The sequence below is a fragment of the Hevea brasiliensis genome, chromosome 5 (genome assembly GCF_030052815.1).
Source record: "Hevea brasiliensis isolate MT/VB/25A 57/8 chromosome 5, ASM3005281v1, whole genome shotgun sequence".
Classification (NCBI taxonomy): Eukaryota; Viridiplantae; Streptophyta; class Magnoliopsida; order Malpighiales; family Euphorbiaceae; genus Hevea; species Hevea brasiliensis.
The window spans coordinates 10,373,501-10,394,323 of record NC_079497.1 but is presented as its reverse complement, the minus strand read 5'-3'; the positions used below and the strand labels follow the sequence as shown (position 1 = coordinate 10,394,323).

The 20,823-nt window shown below is 33.3% G+C and overlaps 2 protein-coding genes across 2 annotated transcripts; both read left to right on the top strand.

The window, feature by feature from the left end:
* The first annotated feature begins 3,860 nt into the window (after nucleotides 1-3,860).
* LOC110639443 (zinc finger CCCH domain-containing protein ZFN-like) lies at nucleotides 3,861-10,746 on the top strand. Its single transcript, XM_021790384.2, has 7 exons — nucleotides 3,861-4,334; nucleotides 5,303-5,460; nucleotides 5,643-5,705; nucleotides 6,047-6,166; nucleotides 7,126-7,416; nucleotides 9,138-9,464; nucleotides 10,182-10,746. Exons 1-7 carry the CDS (start codon nucleotides 4,247-4,249, stop codon nucleotides 10,461-10,463), a joined length of 1,329 nt encoding a protein of 442 aa, XP_021646076.1. The 5' UTR covers nucleotides 3,861-4,246; the 3' UTR covers nucleotides 10,464-10,746.
* A 215-nt stretch (nucleotides 10,747-10,961) lies between these two features.
* LOC110639444 (uncharacterized) lies at nucleotides 10,962-14,183 on the top strand. The gene is made up of 2 exons (XM_021790385.2): nucleotides 10,962-13,438; nucleotides 13,579-14,183. Exons 1-2 carry the CDS (start codon nucleotides 13,343-13,345, stop codon nucleotides 13,840-13,842), a joined length of 360 nt encoding a protein of 119 aa, XP_021646077.2. The 5' UTR covers nucleotides 10,962-13,342; the 3' UTR covers nucleotides 13,843-14,183.
* The last annotated feature ends 6,640 nt before the right edge of the window (nucleotides 14,184-20,823 follow it).

Sequence of the window (20,823 nt, the reverse complement as noted above, 5' to 3'; positions counted from 1 at the left end):
ACAAAGTTGAACAACACCAAGAAAACCAGAGAACAAGTCGCTCATGAAACCGTCACCTTGCATGCCCCAAACCTGTTTATCGAACAACCATAAAAATTATTTACAAACCCCTTCCCGGTGAGAGGAGGGTTAAACCTACACCTAGGGAGAGAGGAGGAGCTCCCTCCTTATCAAAAAGGGGCAGAAGGAAGCCGTAAAATGCCGACAGACGAAGGAGACATGCTCCTAGCAACCAGAGAAAGAGGAATTACAGAAGGGCAAAGGCGCAATTTTGCTCTTAGAGCTCTACCTCATCACCCTCTGCGTGCTATCTTGCTTGCTTTGGTTCTTTGAGTTACATGGTGGTCTTTGATGCTTCTTTGTGATTGGTTTTCGGGTAGCTAAATCTAGTTACTTGTGGGGTTGATAATGGACCGGTTCTCTACTAGGACCTTTTTCAGGCGTTCTTCGGTACTTGTCCACTGGCTGATAGAAACCATCCCTAAGCTTCCCTTTGTTCTCCCCCCTTCTCAGTTAGGGACGGCAACATATTAGATTTTTATAGGTATTGGATTCAACTGAACTCAAATAAAATGGATTTGAGAATTATATAATCGGGTTCAAAAGGAATTTGGATTTGAAAAATAATATCAGTGACGGTGACGAGTTCGGGTTGAGTTTGATTTTTATATATTGGTTATTCGCTCTCTGAATTCGTTTATATAAATATTTAATTAAATATAAAATATATTTTTATAATAATATTTATAAATTTTTATATATTTTATTTTATATAAAATAGAATTTAAATTTTTTATGAAATTATTAAAATTTTAAAATATAAATTATTAATTACAATAATTTTTTATATAAAATATTAATTAAAATATATAAAATTAAATGAATTCAAGTTTTTTTTTCGGGTAAGAATAATTGGATTTGGTATAGGTTCGGATAGTTGATAATAAATTTTAAACAAATTTTAGACGAATTTGAGTTTTGGTAATATTAATTAGATTCGGGTTCAGAAATTTTCGTAAATGTGCTACCCATTGACATTCCTATTCCAACGACAACCATCAAGTTGCCGACTTTCATTTGGGTTACCCTATTTCTCTTAGTATTTTATTTCATGAACTAAATTTTATGTGGGCTTAATAATTTTATTTTCCAATATTGTATTTAGAATATCTGATTATGGCCTTATTTTTATGTTATCTTTTTTTTTTTATGTCAATTAATCAAATATCTTTTGATTAAAAAAAAGGGTGGATGGATCCAATTCCCTTTTTCTTTTGTAGTGCAAGAATAAAGTTCTTATTGTGGTGCCTTCAAAAGTTCTTCCCATTTGTAACAGTGGAGTCCATACTCTTTTTAGAGGCATATCCCATTATCAAGGAAGAGCCGAAATATGAAAAAGTTTAATTTTAACTTCTTAAAAATTATAAAATAATTACTTAGTTATTAAGTCATTAAAATAATTTTTGTTTTCTTTACTATATAAATTTACATTTAAACTTTTAAAAAGTATAGCAACATTCTCAATTTTTACTACTATTTATTTAATTTTTATATTTTTATTTCAAAATAATAATCATTTAATTAAATAAAAATTTTATTTTATTTAATTTACTATAAATATGCTGATTAATAAAAAATATTCACATTACTATTTTTTTTTTATTTTTCACTTATATTTTCCTATATCTCGCTCTCAAATAACAATTTTTAAATATATCAATTTTTTAAAATTTTGTGTTAGTATTTTTATAATTATTAACATTAATAAAATAAGATTTTTATAATAAATATAGCAATTATATTGTTTAATAATTTGAAAAAAAAAATGAGAAGATACCAAATTTTCTGAAAAAGCACAATTTATATATTTAGTTTTTTTTTTCCACTTGAATTAATGTAATTGGCAAATGGATGTACGCAGTGCACAGTAAATGTGAGCGGGGAAATGAGTCAGCAAATAAGACTATCCAATGGAAGCCTTACAAGTGTTCAAGCCACATCCGTTTCTTTATCGCCGGTTGCTTTAAAAAGCCAAAAATTCAAAAAAAAAAAAAAAAAAAGCCCCTCTTGCTCTTCCGCTGGGGGATGCATTGCCTGCCCGCTTCCAACGTTCCTCTTAAAAACGGGATCCTCGTGCTCCCACCAATGCCATGTTTGGTTCATGCCTCCAATCTCTTAATTTTCTTTTTCTTCTTTGTTATACTTTCCACTACTTCCACACATTATTCCACTCTCCTCCAATATTTTTTTTTTCTTGCCCTTTTATTTAAGAAGAAAAAAATATTTATATTATTCGATAGCTAAAAATACATCACCCATTTGATAAAATTATGTTTAAATTTTTATTTTCTTAATTTTTTTATTAAAAAAATTAATCTCATTGAATTTTTATGAAAATTTAATGTAAAAATAGGATGTGAGTTGCTTTTGTCATTTTTATGAAATGTGGAGGAAGGAACTCAACCCATGGTTGGCTTCGTGCGTTCATGACACGATGGTCTTGTCCTCATTTTTTATTGGCTTAAAACTTCACGCCTAGATAGCATAGGTCAAGGTGGTCCCTTTACTAAATTTTCAAATTTCTTCTTTCAGTAAATAATTTGGAGGTACAAAGTTTGAAGATGATTGAATTTTTAAAGACACTTTTTGCAGATTGTTGGATTTGGTTAGCGTCTAGCTGAGCAATAGATTAGTGGTGAAAGATCCCCTTGGGCTAGTTGTGTTGTGTGGTGTCCTCTCTTCCTCTTTAATTAATTTGATTCCATCAAATATTTAATCATTAAAGTATCATTAGTTCTTAATACATGTGTAATTAGTAGGCAAATGGGGTCCATCATATCTTCAAATTAGTTCTTATTATTCAATTCATGCATCAACACTCCACACTCAACTACTTTGCCCTTTTTGTTAATCCCATTTAACAACCTATTTGCCTAATTGAATTAAAATAACCCAAGCTAATGGTTTTTCTATGGTTTTCAGATTCAGTCCGATCTAAAAATTATTAATAAAAGCAGAAGATTAAAAATTTAAGATTCAATTAAGATTAAATTAAAGTTGAATCGAATTATAATGATAATATTATCAAATTAATATAAATCATCACATTACATTATATTTAATTAAAAAACTATTATATTATAATATAATAACTATAATATAATATAATAATTATTAATATTTAATTATATTTTAATAATGGCTTAAAATTTAAAAAACAAGAGTTAAGTGCTTAGCTGCATTTTTTGGTTTTTTGAAATAAGGGTTTAACGGCGTTATTTTAATTAAATTAGCTTAATTGAAAATTTTAATAAAAACTCACTTGATTTGTTAAACTCGTCAATTGGTCTGTTAAGTTTTTCCTGATTTTAATGATGTGTGAATTTTAAAAGTAAATCGAATCACTTGATAAATTGATTCACAATTTTCACAGTTCAAATGGTCGGACCGGTTCAAGATCAAAATCATATATTTTTTATCTTATAATTAAATTAAATAATTAAAAAAACAAAAAAAGCAAGAGTAGTTCCTGGAGTATATGAAGAAAAAGCCTGGAAATAGTAAAAGCAGTTATGCGAAACGGCCCGAATTTGTGGTATCAAGTGTGAGTCGACCAGCACTCTCGGCCCATAAAACTCACACACTCGCTTCTATATTGGACCACGTGTCATAATTATAATTATATGAGCATTGACCTCAAAGCGAAAAAGCCAAAGCACCAATAAAGAAAGACACAAAATAAAGATACCGGCACGTGGCGGAAAAATAAAGAGAGTAGAGGAAAATTGGTAGGCGAGGAGAGTGAGAGAGGGAAATGGTGGTACGTTTTAGTGCAAAAACGCGGGTGGAAAAGCAAAAACAAGAGATGACTCAAAGAGGAGGCTGTCTGGTTTGGATGGTTGGTTTTTATTCTCTCCTCTTCTTCTCTCTCAAATTCTGTGGAGAGGAGTAGACAACGCCCTTTTCTCTCTCTCTCTGCTAACAAAAAGGAGAAAAAAAGGAAAGGAAAATAATCTTTCCCACAGCTTTCTCTCTCTAAAGCGCTGAAATTGAAATCACACTCTCTCCTTCTCTCTCCTTCCATCTAAAACAAAGCTCCTTGGTTCGTGGATTGGTTATTTTCAGTTTCTGGAGAGGGGTGACAGCTTTCTCTGGGAGAAGGGGGATTGGGGAATGGGGATTGCGGCGGGGAGTGGTAGAGTCACAGCTTGTTGATGGAGGACGATCATAACAGCTCTTCTTATCAATGGATTTTGATGCCGGAATTACGATGTCCCGTACTGGTCCTCCGCCTGTGACTGAGGGACCCTCTCTGTCACCGTCCTTGAACGAAGGTTCTCTCTCTTTCTTTTTCGTTTTTTTATAAGAAAATGAGATTCGGTTTTTTTTCCGTGCTGGTCATTTCATATTCAAATGAATACTTATGCAAATGCTATTAACAGGATGCCATGTCGGTTACATGTTTACGAATTGTCTGTTTTACCCTTATGCACGGCTAATTTGGGTTGATCACTGGTTGAATTGTGTTGGTTTTGTAATGAAGATGCAGGTCTTATGATTCATTAGAAAGTAGGAAATGCAGCTAAAGTTGTGTTTTAAGCTGGTTTCCTGCTGTGAATTGCCAGTTTTGCCACCCTCTGTTTTGAATTCGGATTGATCGGTTGTTAAGGCTTATTACAGTCATGGTTTGATCTGTGTTCTGTATTCATGCTTTTCTTTTATGTATTGACATTGATTCCTTAAAAAGCTGTCTAAATTGATGTTGTTTTGGCTACGTCTATAATGAAGTTGCTTTGATCATTTTGAAATCATGACTTTATCAATCTTTAATAAGTCACGCTGTGAACATGAGCAATTATGATTACCTAGATTCATTTGCTTTTCCAATTTTTTTTTTATTCATTTTAATGTATTATTTTTCTTTCTTTTGTTTTAGTTTAATTCAGATGCTTTATTTTTTCAAAGAAAAAAAAAAGATGCTTTCTATATACGTATCACTTTACTTCTTTCTCCAATGCATTCTCTCTCTCTCTCTCTCTCTCTTTGATTTTTAAATATGGCTTGAACTGGTGTTTTATGAGCTTTGATTGCTGGGAAAATAAAGAGAAATTAGAGTCTCCTTGATGGTTATGTTTAGCAGCATTTTACTTTTATGTGATCAGAAAAATGATTAGTTCATTGGTAAATCTGTCACATTATGCTGCTTTTGTGGATGAAATAAAAGTTGAGACATTATTCTCCATTTTTGTTAGACAAAGTATGGAAATGAAATTTTAAACCTGGTTATCTAATGCCATCTCAGATGCAATGTGGCAAATGAACTTGAGAACAAATGAAACAATGGAATCTGGGCCCTATCCTGAGCGTCCTGGAGAGCCTGATTGTTCTTATTACATCAGAACAGGGCTTTGTAGATTTGGGGCTACATGCCGATTTAATCATCCTCCTAACAGAAAGCTGGTATGAACTGCGACATGTTTAGACAAATTCTTGGAACATAAAGTATATCAACTTTTGTTTGCTGCTCTCTTTCAAACGTGCATTTCTAACTTTCACACTCATATACTTCATATTTCATGTTTTCATTAGACCAAAAATGTAATTAGGATTCATATTTTCAACTAAATTCTGTTGATTTCTAGGCTATAGCCGCTGCGAGGATGAAGGGGGAATTTCCAGAAAGGATAGGACAACCTGAATGCCAGGTGATAGATTTTGCTTACATGTGAACTATTTTTACTGGTTTTAAATATAAATTGAGTCTCGTTTTTACCAATCCCCTTCCTTCTTTTCCACGCTGAGAGAATGGGAAGACAATGAAACAAAAAGTTAGGGACATAGAAAAGCAATGTACCTACTATCATTACATATTTGCAAGTTTTATCTCCTAATTTTGACATTAGATTTTAGCTGCCATAATCTGAAAGGGGAAAAACAGTGAGAAACCTTTGGTTCTCTCTCCTTAAAAAACCATCATCTCTTCAGAACAGGAGCTTATGAAGTGCAGGGATATGATGTACTAATGTCTGTTTTAATTGTGCTCCAGTACTACCTAAAGACAGGAACTTGCAAGTTTGGAGCCACATGCAAGTTTCATCATCCTAAAGAAAAGGCTGGGATTGCTGGCAGAGTATCCTTAAATATTTTGGGGTATCCACTTCGACCGGTATGTATTCATTCTTTCTTGTGTTTTTTTAATTGTATGTATTCTTTCTTTTTTTTTCAAAAAATTTTTTATTTGATACTTTTGGTCACTCAATATCTGGCATGTTTTGATATTTTAGTCTCTGAAATTTTCATGATTGGTTACTTTGTAGCTTGTGCATCATGGATAGGAAAAGCTAGTATTAACAATTTTGACATGTTATATCTTGAAAAAGTTAGCATAATGGCATCACAACAAAGACATCTTTACTTGTTTCCATATTAATGATTAATTAGTAGCAAAAAATTGTAGCTGATACTGCAAATTTAAAGGAGTACTGTCTTTGGAAGTGGAGAAAGTGGGAGGAAGGAGAATTAAGGAGCAAAATATGAGTGGGGAGAAAATAAAGAGAAAGTTATTTTCTCCGTTTTGTTTGGATCGAAAGAAAATATAAGGAGGAAAACTAGGAAAGAAAATTATTAAAATTACAATATTGACCATAATGTTTTGTAAAATAAGTTTTAAATGAACGATAAATAAGTAAAATTTTAAATTTTCTTTACACTCTGTCCAATTTGAGAGATTAGATTTGGTGGGCCCAGGGGGGAAATTTAAGTTAGTTTCTACTCACTTTCTTTTCCTCCTTATTTTTCCTCCTTTTCTCCCAACAAGGCAAATCAATTTCTATTATTTTCCACTCTTATATTCTCCTCCTTTGCTAAACATGGTGTTATGGAATGCGTGGACAATTATTGTGCTTGGTTTTCCTTCTATTAGTAGTAAAGTTACATTTTTCTTTTAGCTTTTCACATTCAATCCTGCTATGTTTATTTGAAAATGAATATGCTCAGTTATTATTCATGTGGTCTGGCCTGACTCTTCTTTGTACATCTGCTGTGTCTTGGCTATATTGTGATTTATATGTGTGCTTCTACAGGAATCTTAATTGCTATTATCTTCTTTTCTTTTATTTCCTGCAGAATGAGATTGAGTGTGCTTACTACTTGAGAACTGGACAATGCAAGTTTGGTAGCACTTGCAAATTCCACCATCCTCAGCCAGCTAATGTGATGGTTCCATTGCGTGGTTCCCCTGTTTATCCTACTGTCCAGTCTCCAACTACTCCAGGTCAGCAATCCTACCCAGGAGGACTTACAAACTGGTCAAGAGCGTCTTTCATTACCAGCCCACGTTGGCAAGCTCCTTCAAGTTATACACCTCTAATTTTACCTCAAGGAGTAGTATCTGTTCCAGGCTGGAATGCGTACAGCGTAAACTTCTCTATACCTTTGTTTTGAGTATGCAGTGACAACCATTGAGCATGCTGTTTTGAACATGGGGACAGCATGCTAGTTGTTCACTAAACCAGCTTAAATGTGCTCAATTACTGCTACACTGCTCTCTATATTTTGACAATCATGTCCAACCACTTAAATTTTGCCTTATCATCAACCTAGCAATAACTTTTTCATGTATTCACATTGTTGTGCATATTCAGTAAAAAAGTTTGTCTTACAATGCCAAGGAGTCCAGGGGGTTTGGCTCTATAAGGCTAAGCAAAGCCTGATCCTCTCAAGAGGCCTTTTCTTAGAGGATAAAGCTGTGTGACTACCCCCATGGATTAAAGCTGCTAATATCCTGAGGGCAGACCAAGATCTAGTCATATATGAAAAATGGAATTACACATTAACAAAAGTTTCTTACCATGGGGCCAACTTTCAATTCCAATCTCACACTGCCTTAAGGGCCCCCAAAGCCGATAATGCTTTGAGAGTGTTCCAAGACTCTTCGTCATTAGCATCTTTTAGTCATGGTAGTTAGTTGTTGAAGCAGCACCAATTGTACATTTTTTTTTTCTTTCCCCAGACTATCCGTTTTATTTTTCATTTGATCCATGAATTTTGTTCAACTCTCTGTGCAATTGGATAGTAGAATTGCTTTAATGTCTGATAGTTATCAATGCAAGCTAATTGGAAAAATCTTTTTCAGCCTTGGTGTAGTGATTTTCTTTGTTTTCTTGAAAATTTTGATAATCTCGTTATACATTTTGGTCCAATACTTAGAGTTCATTTCAACCTTTTGATGTGTGAGGCTTAGGTGGCCCTTTGTTGCTCTAGCTGTGAGTTCAGAATTCTGACTCCATAGTTGAAGCTAAGTTAAAATTTGGAGTTGGATGGTGATGACAGCTTCAGTGCTAGTGGTGTGGTGGAGTGAGCTGATTACTTCGGTGAGATATTGATGGTAGTTTTATGGTAATGGTGATTGTGGATGTGGTGGCGGTGGTCCTGGAGACACTTGGAAAGACAATTGAGAAATTGCAATAATTTTTCCCCAGTTAAGCTGTCTTTGTTTTGAGGATTTGCTTTCATTTCTGAATTGAATGTGCGCACCAATTTTGGGTTCCAAGGTGAATGAGCTAAATTAGAATTTAAGTATAAAACAATTTTTCAGAATCTGCTTAAATCTGGATGGGGTCTCAAAAGTGGGTTACTTTACAAAACTTACAGTCTTTACAGTTGCTTAAAATTTCTGTTTTTTCAACAGCAAAGTGAATACGGTAAATCAGCATTTTCCACTTAGATATGATCAACCCTTTAGCCACTTTTGAACTAAACCAATTACTCTGCTCGTGTTAATTTATGGAAATATTAATCTATATGTATTAATGTGTTAGAACTTCTAAATAAACTCCCTCAAGCTCCAAGGTTGGTTTGTTTTCTTTTAGTGCATCTTCAGATGTTTGTAATTCTTCTTTGGGGTGTGATCTTAAGTATGAGTTGGTGGTACGTTCTATTATTTGTTTCCCTAGATTCAACAAGAGGCACAATATTTTTTTTATTGGTTAATTATCCACTGTTTTGCAGTCAATATATAGTTTCTAAGCTTTTTGCACTCATTAGTTGCTTTGGTACTCAAGATGATTTTGTTTGTGCTCCATGGAACTTATGAGGATTGAGAAGGATGACATGATTATGGAATGGCAATTTTCCAGGGTCAGCTGGGATCAGTTTCTTCTCCAGAGGGTCAGCAGCAAACAGGAAACAGTCAGATATATGGAACCTCACGCCAGAGTGAATCAATGAATGCAGGATCTCAAGGGACACTTTCTCCATTCCGTTCTGGCTCTGTCCCAGTAGGATTTTATACATTGCAAAGGGAGAATGTTTTTCCTGAGAGACCTGGCCAACCTGAATGTCAGTTTTACATGAAGACCGGGGACTGTAAGTTTGGTCCAGTTTGTAGGTTCCATCACCCAAGAGAAAGGCTAATTCCTCCTCCAGACTGTGTGTTGAGTCCCTTAGGCCTCCCTTTGCGCCCGGTAAGTTCTGTTCTTATTGATAAGTTCTTTGTTTCTATCTGATTGTCATTATCAAACATGCTACTTGTAATGAAATTTCCTTGATATTTGGTGATTTGACTGGTCACAAAATATTGAATTGCTTTGACCTGTTTCTCATTATGATGGTTGATTTTCTAGTTTGCTGAAAAATGTTGCAAATTATTAAGATCTTTTGTCTTTTTTTCTTTTTATCTCATATTGAAACTCAAAAACTATATATTTTTCCAAATAATTGGGCTTGTTTAGTCACATTGCAAAATTGCATTTCATTCTATGGATTTGATTAAGAAATTGATTCAAAACTTTCTCATTACCTATAAAGTATACCCGCTGATCAAAATTAATTGTCCTCTCCACCCACTCTTTTGAAGCTATTGCTGGTTATCCTTTCAATATCCCATACTCACACACATTGATTCAACATCCTTCTATCAATTGATAAAAGAGTGAAACAATAAAAATGGAGATTGGTAAATATAGCTAATTCTAATAAATGTTTTGAAAATGAAAATTAATATTCTATGAAAAGAAACTTTCCTGGCATACACATGTAAATCAACCAACATTTTCTGTGTGCATGTGCAGGCATGTGCTTAAATTATATAAACTTTGTAGTTTTGTACTTGGATAAAGTGGCTAGATAATTTGTTATCTTCTTGAAAGTGATTTATGGAGCTGTTATTTAATTTATAACAGGGAGAACCTTTATGCATCTTCTATTCGCGTTATGGTGTCTGCAAGTTTGGTCCGAGTTGCAAGTTTGACCACCCTATGGGAATTTTCACATACAACTTCTCTGCATCATCCTCAGCTGATGCCCCAGTTCGACGTTTTCTAGGGACATCATCAGGATCTGCTGCTTTAACTTTATCACCAGAAGGGCTTGTTGAAGCGGGTTCAACAAAGCCCAGGCGACTCTCACTGTCAGAGCCTAGACAGATGCCTTCTGGTGATGATAATATTGACACAGAAGGATAATGCTGCCTCAAGATTTACTATTTACAATCTTTTGGTCGATAAACAAGTGTTCTCTGTAAACTCATTTCCCGTTTCAGGAGATGTACAGAGTTCATGCCAAGTTGAAAATGCAATTCAGTTGACAGACTTTTCTCCTCTGAATTTCTTGCTGCATTGTATAATCTGCAAATATTGTCACATTTGGTAAAACCTGTGTGAACATTTCACCTGTCTCAAGGCCCTTTTCTCTGATTTTGTGTTCAAATTTTCTTCCAGTTTGTTGTATAAAGCTATTCTTTTGCAAGTTATGAAGCCTCTGTCTGTCCACTTTATTGCCTTGCATCTCAAAAGAGTTGGAAACATGCTACTTGCTTTGCAAGTTTGTGGAATTGAAGATCTTCATAATTCACATTACAATCATCATCTTCATCTTCATCTTCATTGTCCTTGTCATTTTCTTCATCTTCTTCTTCATTCTTCATTACAAATTGGCTACTGCTGTGAAAGACTGAAATACTCACCTGAAATCTTCAGGGATTGTTTCAATTTCAGTTATTGATGTTGCAGCTCTGGCCCCTTATTGCTTAGATTTCTGCAACATCCTTAATTTACAACAATGATTATTGTTGTTCTAAGTAATTTTTCGTCGCTAGTTACCATTAATTATTTCGTGAGGTAGATTTCTTCTTGCAGAAATTTCTGGGTGAATTTGGTTTCAATAGAAACGCATTTGGTGGTAGCAGGATGAAGTGGAATGTTGCTTGTTGTCTTATCAGATGGATTATTCAAGGCTAACATGTATCACAGGTGAACTTCCTTCTTGTTAGATAGGCTCTTCTTGGTTTATTTTACACATTTCTATAGCAACAGATCTGGAGGTAGTTTTTTCTGCCTTATAATTTGGTTTGGTGGGCCATTTGTTGCAAGGTCAATGATTTTAAATCTCATTTCCCATCAGGCTTTTTGAAATGGCAAGCAATCATTAACAGCATGCATGGATTTCCCTGCATCCTCACCAGTCTTTTGCAATAAATCCCTGAAGTTGTATCAGGTACCAGGAGTTCATGGTTTCATTGGTAATTCACTGATAAGGATCTGAAACCACAGGGACTTTTTGAAAATTTGGACCACCTCATGGACAGGTTTTGATATTCGTTTGAGTCTTTTTATGCCTGTCCAATTTATATGCCGAATGGTTTGAAATGTTTCTGCAATGTAACGACATTTACATTTATTGCAATATCAATTTGCTCAATCAATTGGACCTTCACATGGTATCATATGTTCAATTCTTTTTATGATCTGTGTCTTATTATGATGAAAGTTGTGATAAATTACATTAGGATCCATTTGGATAGATAAAATATGAAATGAGGGGGTATTTGATGTTGAGATTATATTAGTGTTTTATGATTTTTCATTTGAAGCGCATCCAAATTTAATTTCATTTTATCCAAATGGGCCCTTAGAAGATTGTACTTGCATGTTTCTTGAAATCCTAAAGTACATGACTGTCCACTAACATCATTATTTGTGTGTATTTCATATGAGTTGCTTGTGGGAATAGGCTTTCTGCATGACTTGAGAGTTGAGACAAAAGTGTTACATGTGGATTTCATACTGAAAAACTGTCTGCGAACTGTTTGAAGTCCTGTATTGTCCTAAATCTTTGTGTGTCATGGCAGTCTGAATTTCATATTGGTCTAATGTAAGATTTTAGTTGCCTCAAGCTGCTACTTTGTGCATGAAACTTATGACAATGGAATTGCCAGCTTTGGTGGCTCCTTATTCCTCCTCATGCTTGCTCCACCATCTGTTCCCTCATCTTCACTCTCTTTGTACCTTCGAAGGAAAATTGAGAATGATATACTCGATAAAGAATCTGATTTGTTTTGATTTTCCTTACTGTTTTAGAGATGAAACAGAGTTGGAGCATGGGATATGTGAAAAGCTGTAACATTTCCTCTTGCAGCTTTTCTTTTTCTTTTCTTCTTCTTTGAAAAGATTTCCTCTCAGGGCTTCACATTCTATTACCATCTCACAAGTTACAAAATTTCAATGCTTTAGCCAATAAACTTTATGCTAATATGGAGTTGATGGATGGATTATTTTTGTACCATGATAATACAATTGTTTGTATATTTAACAAAACACACAGAATTTAGCAATTGAATGAATAGCTCAGTGGTGAGTGGCCGGTGGCTGGTTCCTGCTGTTGAGATATAGCAGGATCATTCCCCTTAAAATGTTTCAAACTGTATATAAATATATTATTTCCCCTGTACAGGAGGTGTATGTCTATTTAAAAGTACTTTAATATTATCACTACAATTTATTGGTGAAAAAAAATTTTTTTTTTTGTGAGAAATTTACCAAAAATAAAAAAAGTAATTAAAATTTGAAAGAAGAAAAATACTTTTCTGCTGTGCTGAAGCGTGGGAGAAGGACCCTAAAGTCAAATTCAAGAGTAGTTTCACTCGCAAGATTCAACTCTAGTCTTATCACAAGAAGCGATAAAAAAAAGAAACGATGAAAAAAAAAAAAAAAAGAAACTCACGTTCTTCTCTCCTTTGTCAAAAAGTGGACCAAACCCTCTCCTCCTCCAAAACTCGATTCCCACGGGGCCCCCCTATAACCCCACTTCCATGGCTCCACGTCCTGAATACGCAATTGACCCAATTATTAAGGACTCTTCCTCTTTCTCGCTCTTTAATACCACCTAAGCACTTCAAAATCCATCATCCAAACTAAAAAATTTGCATGTATATTTATGAACCACCAAATCAAATACCTCTCTTCAAGAACGCATCAAAACCCAAAACCCGTTTACCAGTTCCCACCAATTTAGCTGAAACAGATCCAGAACCCATCTAAAAAGAAAGGGAAGTTAAACATACATCATGTCTGCTTATGGGGTCACCCTTCCTCTCATGCTGCTCTTCCTGCTTTTGGCTAATATCATCAGTCACAGTGAAGCAAGTACAAGTGTAGCCCAAGTGAGTGTTTCTTTATTTCTTTCAGTTATAACACGCTTTTTAATTTCTTAGATCCCTTTTCATTTCTTTTCAAATTGGTCATTATTCTTGTGGTTGTTTTGTGGATTGAATGTTTGTTTTGTTTGTCTCTTGATTTGGAGGCAAATGGGTCTGCAACTACCAATGATATGGTGCCATTTATGGAGCCTGAGAAGGTGGTGGAGATGAGACTGATGGTGAATGAGAGCAGGAGGAGGTTGGGTAGCTTCCAGATATGTGCTCTTTGCACTTGCTGTGGCGGTGCTAAGGGGCTTTGCTTGCCTTCTCCTTGTTGCTATGCCATCAATTGCAACATTCCCAACAGGCCCTTTGGTTTCTGTTCTTTCACTCCCAAGACCTGTAATTGTTTTGGATGCCATATCTAAATCTTTATATCTTGCATTAATTTTTTTCTGGGGTCATCTTCTTGATCCTGTTGAGAGTGTGAATGGGAAGAAGAATATCTGTACTTCATTTGTTTGTTTATAATTTTATTATTATTTATAAGAATACTATTAGTGTTGAGAGTTGCTATTTCCAGAGGGAATTGTGTATAGATTTTACGGAAGTAGCGGTGCTTTAAGATAGTAGCAGAGCTAGGATTAGCGTAATATGATATTTGGGGAAACATTGTTCTTTGTTTATTAAACTACTGTTGTTTGTGATAATTTAATTAGTTGTTTCAAGAATATATTAATACTAGTGCTCAATTGGGCTTGTTTGTTTACTCATGACAAATATTAAGATTCATTTTATTTTAATATTGTCTTCTTACTTGCTAATATTTGTTTATTCTACCAGTGGATGTAACGCAGATTGCAACATTAGGAGCTCATTTTTCAACATCAATTGGGTATCTTCATTTTCACTCATGTTTTTGTTGTAACATGTTCGGTATTTCTTTGTCAATGTGGTTGTCCTTATTCCCACTTTTCCTTTTGTTTCTCCCACTTCCATTTCCTTGAACTTGATTCATGCACAGTGTTTAGCAGAAAGCACATTTTGCCTTTTTTTGGTTCAACGGTGGGTTACAACTGGTAGCTCTTTCCTTCTCATAAGCCCCATATAAGCCCACATAGCCTAAACTTTATTGATCAATTAGCATAATTACCATAGCTAATTATATAAATTTTTTTACTATCGACTCACCCTCCTTAGGACTAGCAGAAAGCAAATTGGCATAGCTACAGTATATTTTCTAGTTCCACCACTCAAGAGCATATTTGTTCTGGCATTGGTGCTTCTGTTTTAGTGGGGCTGAGAAATCCAAAGTCAACCTGCGCATTCTATGCATGCTATTGTCCCGCCAAGTTCCAACAGATCATGTTTCGATCGGGGTGGTCCTTTTTTTTTTTTTGGATAAATGGCACCCTTCAGCACACACATGCCAAAACCAAAAGGAAGAGAGAGGCCAACTGGTTTTATATTACCTTAAGTTGGTGAGTGCTAATTGCTGGTGTAAAACCCACCTTTGATAGATGAGTTTTTATTGCTGGTAGATAAGAAAGTGGTGATGGTATTAATGCGTACAGGCGTGGCCAACCCAAATATTAAGGTGGGTGAACGTTGGGTAGGGGCAATTAAGCCTAGCTGCTAGTTGCAAAAGTTGTAAGGTGGGGGTTTTATAACTATTGAAAGACCATTAATGTATCCTTCAGTTGCTATATGTTTGTTCAGCTCAATTTATATTACTGCTGGTTATTATTTATACTAGGAATACATGTACCACAACAGATCTTATGGATTCTGTGTCTTGCATATGATTCATCTCGTGTTAGATTCCTTGTTAACTTGTCTTGTACAGGAGGCATCTTTTGTCCCTAAGAATCTGTGTGCATTGTGCCCCTTAGTTGATTTTGTCTTGTTTTTCTAATATCTATACGTATAATGGTAGAACACAAAATCTGTGTTGTTCCTTGGAGCGAGAAAATTCCTATGCATCTGAGGCTGTGAAATCAACTGTGTTTTATGGGAGCAAATCTACTGAGTCTAACTGGTAGGGCTCACGAGGATATATGGACATGGCATTGGCAGTAGGGCTTACAGCTAGGGCTTTGCAGAATTCGGTTCAAACCGAATCGAATCGAGTCAATTCGGTTCAATCGGTTCGATTTTAAAATTAAATCGGTTCAGTTCGATTTTAATTTATAAAAATTTCGGTTATTTTGGTTCGGTTCGGTTTTGAAGAGAAAAAAATCAGTTAAACCGAACCGAATCGAATAGTGATTTATATAATCAAATCGAATCGAATTGATTTTTGAATTAATTTATTTTTATAGAAAATTTATGAATTATATTTAATTTTATATATATTAATTGTTTAATTTCATTGATTAATAGTTATTAGGTTCAAACCAAAGTTAAAATTAGATTAAATAATTTGAAAATCAAGTCTAAATTAAAAAATCAATAAAAAATCAAACCGATTGATTTAAATCGAATCGAACCGAAATAAAGCGGTTTGGTTCTATTTGATTTTTTATCAATTTCGATTCGGTTTGATTTTTAAAATTAACGATTCGATTTTTATAATTTAATTCAGTTCGATTCAGTTCGATTTGAACCGATTGCTCACCCCTACTTACAGCCACGTCTGCGTTTGGTGCCTCCATTAGAGTGTTTTGGGAATTTCACTGAGCTCTTTTCTATAGAAATGTGCAACAACCCATGTGCTATTTTAAGGGCAAGTAGCAATCAAATGGTGGGTGTTTTGTTATCTTCTTCAAATTTTAAAAAAAAAAAAAAAAAAAAAAAAGTGGTGGTGTACATTTTTCTCTTGCTGGGGTCATGTGTGTCTGTATCATGTAGTTATACCAAGCAGCTGTTACCAAGAAAATTTTCACGCGTTCTCTTATTTGCATTACTAGGAGTTATATCATGTTAGTAGGTGTTTGGTTTGACTTACGAAAATTACTTTATAAGCTCATAAGTTGCTTAAATTTTAAGTAATTATATGTTTGATTAAAATATTTATAAAGGACTTACAAATAGTTGAGGTGAAAAAATAACTTATGATGCTCACATTTAGCTTCAAAATTGCTAAAAAGATATAAAATGAGTTGTGTGGTAGAATTTTAAAATTAAATGAGGATATGAAGGTGATACATTTGGTGAAATTAGTTTATAAGGATGATACTTAGAAGTACCAAAATGAAAAATTACTCTTCTCAGTTTATTTTTTTTATTTTATAAAAAATATTATAAATAAACAGATCAACTTATTTTTAAAGTTTATTAATTTATAATTTAAGATAAATACTGTTTTAATTTATTTTTGTAACTAATATTTCTACAAATAAAATTTGGCTTTTCTTGATTTTCAAAGTCTTGGATATGATTTCTTTGTCATTAAACCAAGGCCTCAATGGCACTGTCCAATGGAATTAATCAATTGAAGTGAAAGGGGTTGTTAATGAAGACAAATGGTTAGATATATTTTGACATTTTGGCATGGTGAGTCGAGAAATTAGAATGAGAGAGTTTTCGGCTGCATAAATAGTACACTAGTTGAAATGCCAACAATTGCACAAAACAATGACAACCCTTAGATGCCATTCAACGTCATCAAGACTTCAAACAAGACATGACATGTAATATGGTAAAGAAATCAAACAAAATATGGGGATGCCAATTATTTGAGACTATCAATACGTTCAATTCACTTTTTATTGTCAAAATCTATCCTATTCATTTATTGTATATACAATAGATATATTAATAATTTATGGAACATCAAACCCTATTGATGCTGCCTGAAGAATCTCAATGGGTATGCAAAACAATTAATGAACAGGATGAAAAATATTTAATAAATGAGAGAGAATCAATAAGTTGTGCGTACCTGACAGTTCTCATATATATAGGCATCGGTTGTTCTTCCATTCGAATTAAAGGTTTAAGTTAGGATAAGATCTAATTTTCGTAAATCCCGGATGTTTATTATTAGAGTCCTTGTTGGACTTCAAATCCTTCTTGGATTAGACTTTAACTCTATCAAGCAAATATCTTGAGGTTTTGTCCAATTGAAGGAGAGTCTTCCATGTCTGTCTGAGTGATTGAGTGAACAACCATAACGCAAATTTCTTTGGTAGGCAATCAACTATTGTCTGGGCAGGTGCTTGGGTGGGCAACTGCCCGATTTAAGCGAGTAGCATCACCTACTATTATCTAGAATTCCAGATACGAGTTTGGGAACTCCAGTAACTTCTAATATGACATAAGGTTTTAAGAGATTTTTATAGGAAACCTCTTGAAGTCTAGTGACCGAATATTATCATTACACCACTAGCACCTATCACCTCAAATGCTGTAAATATAGAAATAAATTTAGATACATCTCCAGATAATTAGAGTGGTAGACTACTTGCTAGGTTCTCTTCATCTTATTCTTTCATTCTTCTCAAATATTCATTGTCATCAAGCTAATTTCGTTATGGGAAAGGAACCCATCGCCTCGCCATAACCCTTTGTATCTTATGGGTTCCATGTGGCATACTCTTAGGACCTACTGATTTTGAGCTACATCAACCACCATTAATAAACAAGAAATACATTTAAGCATATTAATAATTTTCAACAGCATGAACCAACACCAATGAACCTTTAGATTCTAATACAACATATAAACTGTATGTTCACATAGTCATCTTGTTTTTTATTCTTGCCATGGCGTTTCCCATTGTTTAGTTTATTTTCTTGTTTGTTTGTTTATTTGTTGCCCTAGTTTTAGGAGAAGTATAACTAAATCTGGCCAATAGTCCGATCGGTTTTGAGCCAAAACTTATAGTTCAAGATTAAAGAAAAGAGCAATTTGGAATCCAAATTAGACAAAGGTAGTTCCATCCAGTTTCAAATGATTTTGACGTTTGAGATGGTTCCGGTTTGACATAGTTTGAGCGGGGAAGTTGCCTTCCTTCTCTACAGGGAAGTTGCCTTGGATTGTTTTTAATGGGATTTTTGCTCTGCTTATCCATCTCTGCCATTGCAATAGATCTTCTCCCCACATATAATACTAATTAATAAATTTTTCTTGCCTATACTCGATTTAACACGTAGTGAATTTGCGAAACCCATATATTTACGTATTAAGTTGATGATGAACAAAATTTTGTTAAGAATTTTCTTTAATTAATTAATAAATATAAAATTTAAATATCAAAAGCTGTATATAATAATAATAATAATAATAATAATAATAATAATAATAATAATAATAATAATAATAATACAATTTTGGATGGATAAGGCATCTTCCAGATTAGTATGGCCAAATCTGATGCTGGCACCATGGTCAACATTTGCTGTTTTTTTTGGAGCATAGGAAAGAAAGGTCAACATTTTCGGTGAAAAAAAAATCAAAATTTCATTAAAAAGTATATCCCAATTAATTATTTAGTATATTGATATATATGTATATTATTTTTTATAATTATGTAAAATTTATTTTTTATATTATAAATAAGATTTATTTTTTTGTGAGAGATAAAATATTATTTTTTAATATTTTTAATGTATTTAATAATTAATCCTTAATTTCTTTACCATCTTTTATTTTTACAAAAGCGTTTGTTAAATAGGAAAATAATATGTTTAATTTTCAATATAAAAAAAATAAAAATTTTCACATTTAAAAGCGGGAGAAAATGTCCTTTAAAATAATTCGATGAATTTAATAAATTTTTTTAGGATGCTCAATGATAGTAGATCGAACCTATTCAATTTTTATAATTTGATGGCTTATTGTTTAAAAAATATTATATTTTTGCATTTTTTTAGTATTTAACTAATAAAATACTGATCCATTTTAAAATAAAATTTATATGGTAATGATTAAAATTATGGGTGAATTATAATAAGATTCCTAAGTATTTTTATTATTTACAAGTTGATCCTCGAATATACTATTATTTATAGCTTGATTCCTATATTTTGTCAAGTTGGTACCTGAATATTATCTTTATTCATAAATTGGTCCTTGTATGTCTCTCCCTTTGCAGTCCCTCTATCTATCTTCCCTCCCTCCATTTCTCTCTCTGTTCATCACTTTTGCAACTGAAATCAGGTTTAATTAAACTGAAGTAATCAATTCATTTAAAACAAATCATAGGGATTCTCATTTCATGATCAGATAATATTATACTATGTTTGAATATCAAAATTTAAAATTAATTTTAATATAAATTATTAATAAATTATAGAGAAATAATATTATTTTATAAATCATTTCAAATTCACACTCAAATAAAATATTTTTCATATTTATGAATCTCATTAATATAAATTCATTAAAAATATTATAAATATTATAACCTTTCAAGTATGAACTCAATATGTTAAATATTATTAAGATAAATTATAAAATTTTTAATTTAACGTTAAAAATGACAAAAAAATAATAATTTATTTACTTTTTCCTTGTTGAAAACAACTTAATCATTTTTTTTTTTAAAAAGGGCAAATAATTTGACTTATAGCTTTTAGGAGCAAGCTGTCATCATCCATCACGCGCGAAACAGCACTTCATCACAGTTCCGTAAACACATTAAAATAAATAAATAAGACAAAACATCAATTTTTTTTTTCAATTATTAACGAGTTGGTGGCCAACTGGTTTTCCTAGGCTGTCACCGGTCCGATTCTGGTTAGAACCAGTCCGAAACCATCGATTTCGATTTACTTAAAATGATTAATTGAAACTAGGATGGTGAACCTCTCAAGGTTTCGATTCTTAACCGACCCTTAATCGGTCTAAGTTATCCTAGATGAACCTTAAAATGCATATGGGTTTTTGGTTTGGCCCACATGACCTAATTATTTGGGTCATGTCCAAATAAAGCTAATCTGTACCAGGTGGAACTGATAGGACCATATGGAACCATACTTCCTAGTCCCCACAATTTAGTAATTTATTGAATTTCTGCTGTCTACCAAGCGACATTAAGATCTAGGGTTTTATGTCATATCATAGACGTTTTCAATATAAATTATGAAGGATCTACATGCAGGACAGGGATAATAAACCTCATGGTTGCTTGACTCGAACTTTCTCCAAAAGCCAGTGCTCATTCTCCAATGAAATTTTGAATCACAGAGAGCTTGTTAATCCTCATACGGTGCGAACCAGTTGTAAAGCCACCAATTGAACACTTATTGAACCTTCAAATGAATGCATGGCATGCTATTAAGTAACATAGTTGTAAAGTTCTTTTCTAATGGAATCGCGATTACTTTCAGTTTGAGAGAATCTAAATTTGTATGGGATGAAATTGAACTCTCCTGCTATTGCTGCTTCTCAATTCTAATCTGCAAATGTAGATCATCAGACAAAAAAATGCTTTTGAACTTCCATTAATGATTGTCTCATTGAT

What these genes read in the sequence shown, in the direction of transcription:
- LOC110639444 (XM_021790385.2), top strand. Translation starts at nt 13,343, where the DNA reads ATGTCTGCTTATGGGGTCACCCTTCCTCTCATGCTGCTCTTCCTGCTT. An exon ending in CAAGTACAAGTGTAGCCCAA is followed by an intron (nt 13,439 to 13,578) that starts GTGAGTGTTTCT and finishes CTTGATTTGGAG; the next exon opens with GCAAATGGGTCTGCAACTAC.
- LOC110639443 (XM_021790384.2), top strand. Translation starts at nt 4,247, where the DNA reads ATGGATTTTGATGCCGGAATTACGATGTCCCGTACTGGTCCTCCGCCT. An exon ending in GTCACCGTCCTTGAACGAAG is followed by an intron (nt 4,335 to 5,302) that starts GTTCTCTCTCTT and finishes ATGCCATCTCAG; the next exon opens with ATGCAATGTGGCAAATGAAC. An exon ending in CAGGCTGGAATGCGTACAGC is followed by an intron (nt 7,417 to 9,137) that starts GTAAACTTCTCT and finishes GCAATTTTCCAG; the next exon opens with GGTCAGCTGGGATCAGTTTC.